At 39.6% G+C, this 9,811-nt stretch overlaps 1 protein-coding gene across 1 annotated transcript; it reads right to left on the bottom strand.

Annotated features, from left to right (window-relative positions):
- Positions 1-268: 268 nt before the first annotated feature.
- Positions 269-5,468, bottom strand: LLPH (LLP homolog, long-term synaptic facilitation factor). Its single transcript, XM_084877625.1, has 3 exons — positions 5,316-5,468; positions 3,072-3,283; positions 269-876 (listed from the first exon to the last, which is right to left on the bottom strand). The coding sequence occupies exons 2-3, from the start codon at positions 3,274-3,276 to the stop codon at positions 698-700; spliced, it is 384 nt and encodes a 127-aa protein (XP_084733751.1). The 5' UTR covers positions 3,277-3,283; positions 5,316-5,468; the 3' UTR covers positions 269-697.
- Positions 5,469-9,811: the final 4,343 nt, after the last annotated feature.

Here is a 9,811-nt window from a genome sequence, read left to right as displayed (position 1 = left end):
GATGTGACTATAAAATGTATTTTTTTCACCACACATCTGGAAAAATAGATCCTGAAAAATATAGTCTTGGAAATGTTGCATTATATTAGGCTACATAATATAAAAACTGATAAACATTCAGCTAGTTCCCATGATATTCTAATCTCCTTAAGAGATGGGTCATACTAACTAGTACATGTTAATAATCTATCTAAAAATTTAAAAAAAGAATCTGGACTTCTCCACTACAATATCTTAAGGATACATGAAAGGAAAGATATTCACAATCTAAACAAAATACCTTTTATTATGAATTATACAAATTCAAAACTCCAAATATGTACTTCTCATAAGATCCACTGACATTAATTTTAAAATAACACTAAATAGTCTTCTTTAATCTGAGTTAGTATAATATCACTTATCTTTACTAAAACAAAAAACCACAACCACATTAATATTTGATAGAATTTTGATGTCTGATAATCCAATCCCTGTATATCAGATAGCATCCAACTGAAATGTAAGTACAGCTTTCATTCATAGAAGGAAATATTTTATTCAAATTCCTAAAACAAATTCGAGATGTTATGTTGGGTTTGAAAAAAAAGGCCCAGTTGAAAAACGAAAGCAAGGTTTTCATTTGATAGAAGCTGAAACAGGTGTATACATTCTGATCAAAGATCTGTCCCATGGGGCACTTTTCAAGTTTTCAAGTCTACCAGGCCAAACCCTTAGCCGCCTTCGCTGCTTTTGCTTTGCTTTTCCCCTTTGCTTTTTCTCGCTTTGCCTTCAGCCTTTTTCTTTGCCTCTGGTTCATCCATATGGGATATTGTCCATGCTGGTCTAGAAGACTCTTTTTGTTTCTCTTAATGTCAGTCTCCATTTTCATGTCATCTGAATTAAAAAAATGGAAAAGTTGTTAATACTCACGAATGAAAAATCAACCCCGTATAAAAGCATTTTAATGCAGTGAGAACATCAATAGTGAATGTGGTCTGAAACTACAAAAGAGAACACAAATCCCTCATTTGACTAACTAAAACCTCTAACAACACTTTCAATGGAGTCACACACATGCTGCCAAGTGTTTCTACAATTGTGAAGGAAAAGTATTTGGGAGGAAAGAGACATCACTTTTTTAGTCACTAAAAAGCTTTCTAAAGAATGTTGTCATGACTGTCCTTCTTTAGAATAGTGAAAGTTAAACAGGAACCATTTAGGATGTATGAATTTGAGTTACTGCGTTAGGTGCTAATATATGGTTCTGAGTGAGTTACAAGAACATTTCTTAAATTAAGTGCCTTCTTGAGCTAAATAAGACAGCTGTGCCATTAAGAAGTGTACCCCCACTTCTAATAGATAGGCCTCAGAAGTAAATGAGCTGATTCGAAATGAATGGCCACTTCTAAAGCTGTGAAGTAGAAAGAGGAGTAGCAGTAAGCAGCAGGCTTTAGATGATAGAGATGGAGAGAAAATAGAGAATGACTGGATTATTTCAGGACTACCACACTTTTCTATCCAGATAACACCCAGAAATCCAGCTCTACTAACAGGAGACTTGGCAGGAAGCTCAGTGCAACCATGCTGTGGTACATCCACCACCAACCTTTCTTACTGTGAAGGACATGCCCAGAATGGCCCTCCCTGAGAACTGACCAAGGTATACAAGGTCTTCCATGATTTCTACCTCCTGACATTCACTTATCTGGTTTACTTTCTTTCGCCTCTAAAACAATGGCAAGTATACTAGAATAGAGGCCTTTTCTCTAATATTCATTGTTTCCATGGTACTTGGAATAACTAGTTGATGAATGATTATCTTAAGGGCTATTCTAGGTCTAGGGACATAGTGGTCCAAATAACCTCCCTGCTCTCATAGAGTTTACAATGTTCTTTTGAGAGGAGAATAACAGGCAAACTTCAGCCTGTGGTAAGCAGTTTTTTACAGAGAGGTTCTGTACCTCTCTCTACTAACATCAGATTTAGTAAGACATGGTGGACTCTGCTAAGCACATGAAAAGACATGTGGTGTTTTAAGCATGAAAATAAAACTTGATTTATATTCTAAAAAGATCACACTTATGGATAGGCTGAATGAATCAGAAGAGAACAAGAGCTGAAGAGAGAAGTAAAAAGGTTACTATCATAGTTCAGTTGAGAGATAGTGATCATTTAAAGTGAAAGCATAAATGAGAAGAATGAATAGGTTCCTGTTGTATTTTGAAGATACTCAAGATGTGCTAGTTGTTTAGATGTGGGAGAAAGAAAGAGGGATCAAGGGTAAAGATTTGTGGCTTAAGAAATTAAGTGGGTAAATGAAAGAGTGGAAGGGGAAACATGAACTTGAAAGCAGAGATGAGGAATCATATTGAAAACAGGTAGATTACTAAATGGGGAGACATTGTGAAGAATGGGAAAGGAAATTTCTAGGATTAGAAAGTTAAGGAATGCTTCTCTTTTCCTTGACCACTGTACACCACATAAATACACTTCTATTTTGACCTTAGGTATTGTGAGTGCTTAATTTAATTTGTTGTCAAAGTAGTATATTAACCATGTGAAAACCAATGTATCGAAACTATAATACACAGCCTCCAATTTTAGACTATGATTAAGACAAAGAGGTCTCTAAAATTTGTCAAAATCAAATACAGGGAAACTTTATGAATTTTCAGGATAATATAAATGCAGAAGACTCTTAGGATGGGAACTAGTTCTTGCAAAGGGTGAAATAAAGATCTCCTTTTGTCCTGTCTCTTCCCTGACTGAACTGTGTACCTTCCAATGAGGATGTCTAGGTTTGCCTACACCTATAGCACTGTCTATTTCTAAGACATTTGGGTTATTGTATAAACATCAAAGGCCCATTCTGCATATCCCCAAATGTGCCTATTCATATGAACTGGCTATAAAATAGTTTAGCATCAAATCTCTAGCAGCACTATAAGCTTTCAAAGAATAATGTGGGCATGGCAGGAGGTTTGTAGCAATGCATGTATAGTAGTGAATGGAAGACAGGAAAAAAGGACAAAAGAAAAAAAAGTCATAAAAGAAAACTGGCAAAATTTTTTTTTTTTTTTTTAACTCACCTTTGTCATCTTTCACCACACACTGGGTTTTCTCTTCAGAATGTTTGGGGACCACCACAGTTGCTATCTCATGAACATTTTTCATTAAAACATCAGTATCTGCTTTAAGAATACTTTTAAGTCTGTTAAGCTCCTTTGGGGCATTCTTTTTTCTCTTTTCAGCACGCATCTTCCTTTTCCACTTACTCCGTAAGCTTTTAGCCATATTTTATCTGGAAAGTGAACAAAGATACATATTAAAAAAGTAAATATGTACCATCAAAAAGGGGAAAATGCTGGGAAAACCAAATCAAAAGGTATCTCTACATAATATAAAGAAATGGAAGGTAAAACTCTTTACTTTGATTTACGATGGCTTAATGTGCAACTTATGTGAGGATCAACATGGCCATTTACAGCCATTGAATAATTAAGAACACCAAATCAAACTCGCCTTGGTCACTAGCTATACGGCAAGCCAATTCTGAAAGTTGCTGGAGTTTCCACACAAGATGCAAAAATTTAATTTCCTCCAAAATGCAAAGAGCATCATCACCTTACATTTAAGTAACAACTTACAAATCACAAAAAGCTTTTATAAATATCTCTTTTAGCCGAAACCGGTTTGGCTTAGTGGTAGAGCGTTGGTCTGCGGACTGAAAGGTCCCAGGTTCGATTCCGGTCAAGGGCATGTACATTGGTTGCGGGCACATTCCTGGTACGGGGTGTGCAAGGGGCAGCTGGTTGATGTTTCTCTCTCATTGACGTTTCTAGCTCTCTACCTCTCTCCCTTCCTCTCTGTAAAAAAAATCAATAAAATATATTTTAAAAATAAATATCTCTTTTAACTGAATTTTGATTTCACTCAATCCTATAGGACACCCATCCAAGTCGTCACTATCTACCCCTTAAAGTCAATCTAGCTATCTTAAAGTTGTCCAATTCCACTGTTGCTTTCATCCATCCCTATTCCTAGCCCTGAATCCTTCACATAGTGGTTAGTGAGCATTTAAAAACTTAGAGCAACCCTGGCCAGTGTGGCTCAAATAGCTGGAGCACCACCCAAAAGGTGGTGGGTTTGAGTCCTAGTCAGGGCACATATCCATTAGATTTGATCTCTTGTTGGGGTGTGTGCAGGAGGCAACCAATCAAAGTTTCTCTCTCACACTGATGTTTCTCTCCCGACCCCTTCTTCTCTAAAATCAAATAAAAATAAAATTAAAAACACACACACAACTTAGAGCACATGATTGCCTTTCCTTAATGACTCTACCTCCTATCTTCAAGATCTACAAGGTTATCTGTGACCTGACTCCTGCTTCCTTCAACTCTCTCTCCTTATGTTCCATTTCACTCCCAATTGCATCTGAAAAAAAGCCCAATTGGTGACAATGCAGGGACAGTGGGGATGTGATGAGAGATAGGAAGGAAATGATTATAAAGAGTTTTTAAGGATAGTTTTGTGAGTGATTTATAGCATCATCTTAATTGTGCTGGACTTATATTTGCATACACATATCAAAGGTTATAATACACACTTTAAACATATGAAGTTTATTGTGTTAATTATACACCCATAATGCAGTTATATAAATCATTACGACATTGTTTGGGTGGGAAAAAGTCTAAACTATGTCCACATCAGTACCTTTACATTTGCTTTCCTGTGCCTGAGAACTGATCTTCTCAAGGCTTGCTCCTTCGCCTCATTACCTGAGAAAGGACTTCTCTGACCTTGTTAGCTCCCCTCCTTGTATCTTCCATGCTATCATCCTTTTCCTTCCTTTTTAAGATGTGTTACAGTCTGAGTTTATTTTCTGTCACCCCCGATGGACCGTGAGGTCCGTCAGGCAGGGACTAAATAGGTCTTTTTCACCGTCGGATCCCCCAATATATAACTCTTTGCACATAGCAAAGGTTAAATAGACCTGTTGAATTAATAACTAACATTTCTTTGGATGCCAGCAATCACCACTTTAGGCTTTTAACTTGTGAATGACCACCCAAAACCTGTATGCAGCGAGATAGAAGGATTTCGTTACACAGTCTTGCGGGCCGAGGTTAACCCGAGGAAGACTGGACGACGAAGGACTCCAGTTCGCCCAGGACACCGAGATGCCCGAGCGCCGCCGAGACGAGAGGCCCTTGCCCTCAAGAGCGGCGGGCGCCTCAGCTTGCCCGGCGATGGACGAGATTGCAGGCGCGTTTCTCTACGAGAGGCAGAGTGGAGCCCCGAGTCCCACGCCCCACCGGACACCCACTTACCTCCACAGGTTCACCCTTAACGGCGCACACGCTCCAGGCGACCGGAAGCTCGGCACTTCCGCCTTCCGGGCCGCCGCTTCACACCGTCCCGCCCCCTGGCGCGTTGCACGCTGGGAGCCGAATCAGAAGATCCAGAGGCGGGGTCTTCTGAAGCTGGACGCTGACGCGCTTCCGGTGTTTGGTGCCTGCAGGCCTGGGAGCCTGGCTCCTCCCAGTTCGGAAGCGGAAGTTGAGGGACGCGGAAGAGTCCTGGTCGAGGTTGGAGCACGCCTGGCGGCGGCCGTCTGAAGTTTTAACCCAACGGGTGGCGGGGACCAGCGGATTCTGCCGCCAGGTAAGGAGCCCAGAGTCGACCTTTAGCTCCACGTTCACACAGTACTAATGGGTTCCCTGACACCGAATCATCACCCCCCCTTTTTTTTGCATCAAGTAAAGGTGAAAATACAGACTCCAGAAATACTAAAAAAAAAGTGGAATTAGGGGGACTCAGAGTGACACAAACTATAATGTGGTAAAGGCCTAGGGTAGGGAGCAGGCTAGAAGGGATTGGGGCAGGGGGGAAGGGGTCTTATGTAATACTTTCAACAAAAAAGATTTTAAAATTAGCTAGCTGTATTTGATCAAACATTTCATTAGTTCACCCCTAATGCCTTGGCAGGGACAGACCAAATGACTTCGTCGGCCCGACGTTTCCCACCCTGTGTTAGAACTTAGCCACTTCTTCCAAAAAGAAGTGTGTGTACTGCATTTTAAATGAGAGAAAACTCACTTTTACGTAGTCCAGATAGATTGCATATTGCTTAATATACCAGGCCAAAGCTTTTAAGTAGACATTTGGCACAAGAGAAAAAAACTTATGAAAATGTCTTGGTGTTAAATATATGCCATAATTCAGGATTACTAATGCTTTAAAAAACTGAATTTTAACCTAAGTTCCTCACTGGTTTGTATAAAAGCAGTTCTAACAGAATAGTTAAGTGGCCTTGGTAGATTTAGAAATCCCTAATCCATTCCTTCACTCATACATGAGTGTGTGCTCTGATGAGCACTATCCTGGGTATACAAAGATGACGGAAACCAAACCACAGACTTCAGGAAACTGTAACCCCTGATGGAAGGATAAGGCTTAAGGCGTCAGATTGGACATAGCTTCTCTCTCCCTCACAGAGGACAGATTCTATGGGACTGGAAGGCACAATGGGTAGCACTGCATACCTGACAGGAAGTGGGCTGTTTCTCCATCTTAAAGGCGTACTCCACTATGGACACCAGCCATTCCCATCCTGTACCACCCTTCTCCCCTCCTAATCCCCCCCACCTCCCAGTCAGGCCTCTGTGGTGGAACCCCTGATCTGCATAATCACTTAGTAAAATAGGAAGACTTCTGGGACTCAGATGGTGACTCCATGTTGTCCAGGCCCTAGAAGCTGGGAACTTAAAGACAAAGCTTAGTACACAAAAATGAAAGGAACAAAAAGAACCTAAGTTCCCAGCTGCTCCCAAAAGGCCAACAGCTGGCTGCTGACTCCACTAATGCCCACAGTGCGTCAAGTGGATTGAAAGCAGGGGTGAGAAAAGTAATGCAGGCCAGTTAGATAGGGTCTGCTGTACCTCTTTCCTCAAATTACACTCAGTCAAAACGGTTCTCAGATACTGCACCTACGTCTCTGACTGCATTTTGTACCTTACACATGGAGTTGCCTGTCACTCTGAGTTCCTCTAATTCCACTTTTTTAGTATTTCTGGAGTCTATTTTCACCTTAATGTAAAAGAAAAAGAAAAAATTAAGTTGCACATGCCCTTTTATCCAGTAATTCTGCATCCAGGTATGTTCTTTACCTGGACAAACTCTTATCTGTGCATGCTGCTAAACATACAGGGACATACAGAGCAAGACTGACTGTGATGGTAAAAAAGGAGGAACCATATAAAATTCAATGACAGAAGAATGTATGAATAACTATGGTTCATTTATAAACTAATACTCTATACCCATGGTCGGCAAACTGCAGCTCTTTGGCCCCTTGAGTGTGGCTCTTCCACAAAATACCACAACCTGGGCGAGTCTATTTTGAAGAAGTGGCGTTAGAATAAGTTTAAGTTTAAGAAATTTGGCTCTCAAAAGAAATTTCAATCGTCATACTGTTATTTGGCTCTGTTGAGTTTGCCGACCACCACTCTACACCAATGGTTTTCAAACTAATGGATGTAGTGATTTTTGTACACTTAGAAATTACAATATTTGCCATACCAAAAATTAAAACAATTTTTGGAAAATTCGATACCATTTTTAAAAGATAAATTATTTACATATATACATTTTATCTTAAAAAATATATTTCCCAAAACAAAAAAAATGACTTACTGAAAAAAGTGGCCTTGTTTTACATTTTTTCAAAATGGTTTAGCCCGGCCTGTGTGGCTCAGTGGTTCAACATTGACCTATGAACCAGGTTGCCCTTCAGTTCCCAGTCAGGCAGCCAGTTGATGTTTCTCTGGTGTTCTGGGCTCCTCCCCAGTAGGGGGCATGCAAGAGGCAGCCTATTATTGATTCTCTCTCTTCATGATTTTTCTATCTCCCTCTCCCTCTTCCTCTCCTCTTCCCCCTCTCTGAAATAAATAAAAATATATATCTTTAAATTTTTGTATTGATTAACTTTTAGAGAAACATTTTGTGTTCCATTTATTTATGCATTCATTGGTTGCTTCTTGTATGTGCCCTGACCCGAGTCACCTAATAATCTCCTAGTTTATATGTCTTATCTATCTCATTTAATCTTTACAACCGCCCGATAAGGTAGATGTTATTATTATACCCACTATAAAAATGATGCAAAAGACCTAAATAAGGAAGGATCAATACCTTGCCGAAAGCCACATAATCAGCAGTTATTCTAATATAGATGCTCTTACCCACTAGGCTGTGTTAAACTTAGGCATCAGGCAGTTGCATATTTAACAGTTAATTGAAAATGATGGAAGTCAAATTTACAACTAAAACAGGAACCTAAATTCATACTACTAATTTATTTATTTTTAAAAAATGTTTTAATTTTTTTAGAGCGAAACATCAATCATCTGCTTCCTGCACGCCCCTTACTGGGGATCAGACCCACAACCCAGGCATGTACCCTGACCAGGCATCAAACCGGTGACCTCTTGATGCATAGGATGATGCTCTATCCGCTGAGCCACATGGGCTGGGCCATGCTACTAATTTATTTCAACTTGATAACTGGGGAAAAAATTATACTTAGTGAAAGTTATTAGCTGAGTTATATCTGCCCCAAATTCATATGCTGAAGTCTTAGTCTATTTGGGCTGCTATAACAAAATACTACCAAATTTATACTAGGTAATTTTTAAATAACTGAAATTTATCTCTCACAGTTCTGGAGGCTGGAAAGTCCAAGATCAAGGTGCCGGCACATTTGATATCTAGTAAAGGCCCTTTCCTGGTTCACAGACTATGTCTTTTCACTGGGAGAAGGGAGAATGGGTGAGAGATCTCTACAGGGTCTCTCTTCAGAGTAGGAATCTCATTCATGAGAGCTCCACCCTCATGGCCTAACCACACCCCCAAAGCTGTACCTCTGAAACCTTCACACTGGGCACTAGGTTGTGGGACACAAACATTCAGATCAGACCACTGCAAAGTCCTAATCCTTGTTAGTATCTCAGAATGTGACTGTATTTGGAGATAGGGACCAAAAGAGATAATTAAGGTAAAATGAGATCATTTGGGTCTCCTAATCCAATATATAAGACTGGCGTTCTTATAAGAAGAAATTTGGACACAGACAGGTAGAGTGAAAAGACCTTCTGAGAACACAGGGCCAAAAGCGAGGCCTCGGAAAAACAAATCCCACCAACACCTTGATCTTGGACTCCTAGCCTTCCGAACTGTAATAAATACATTTCTGATTAAGCTACCCAGTCTGTGGTACTTTGTTATGGCAGCTCAATAAAGTATTAGAGTGAGGAAACTTTCACTGGTCACTAGTTTACTGTTATAATATTAAAATGAAACCTGCACTTAAAAGAAAAATGTCAAATTTTATGTCACAATATCTAACTTTAAAGCAGACTTAATTTTTAACACATTTTATGATGAAATGTCATTAACACTTTAATACAATTCTAAATAATTCTCTGGGACTTATTTTTTTTTTTAATTTTTCTTTTCTAAATAAAATAAAAACCTAGCAGCTCAAGGCAGAAACCAACCCTGGACAGGATGCTATTGCATTACAGGAGGCACACATACCCGCTCAGACTGGGACAATTTAGACTTGCCAGTTCATCTTTGGGATACGGAAGGAAACCAAAGTATCCAGAGAGAGCCCATGCAGACATGGGGAGAACTCGCAAATTACACACCGACAGTGGCCCTTACTGGGAATGGATATTTTTCTCACTGAACAAAATATTGAGAACCTGCTATATTATAGTGTAGAAATAGCTCAGAAGTACATAGCATACAAATATAGTAGTAA

This window comes from Pipistrellus hanaki (assembly GCF_964339955.1).
Source record: "Pipistrellus hanaki genome assembly, chromosome: 3".
Taxonomy (NCBI): domain Eukaryota; kingdom Metazoa; phylum Chordata; class Mammalia; order Chiroptera; family Vespertilionidae; genus Pipistrellus; species Pipistrellus hanaki.
The sequence above is the reverse complement of the archived record's forward strand: the minus strand, read 5'-3'. Positions and strand labels throughout refer to the sequence as shown.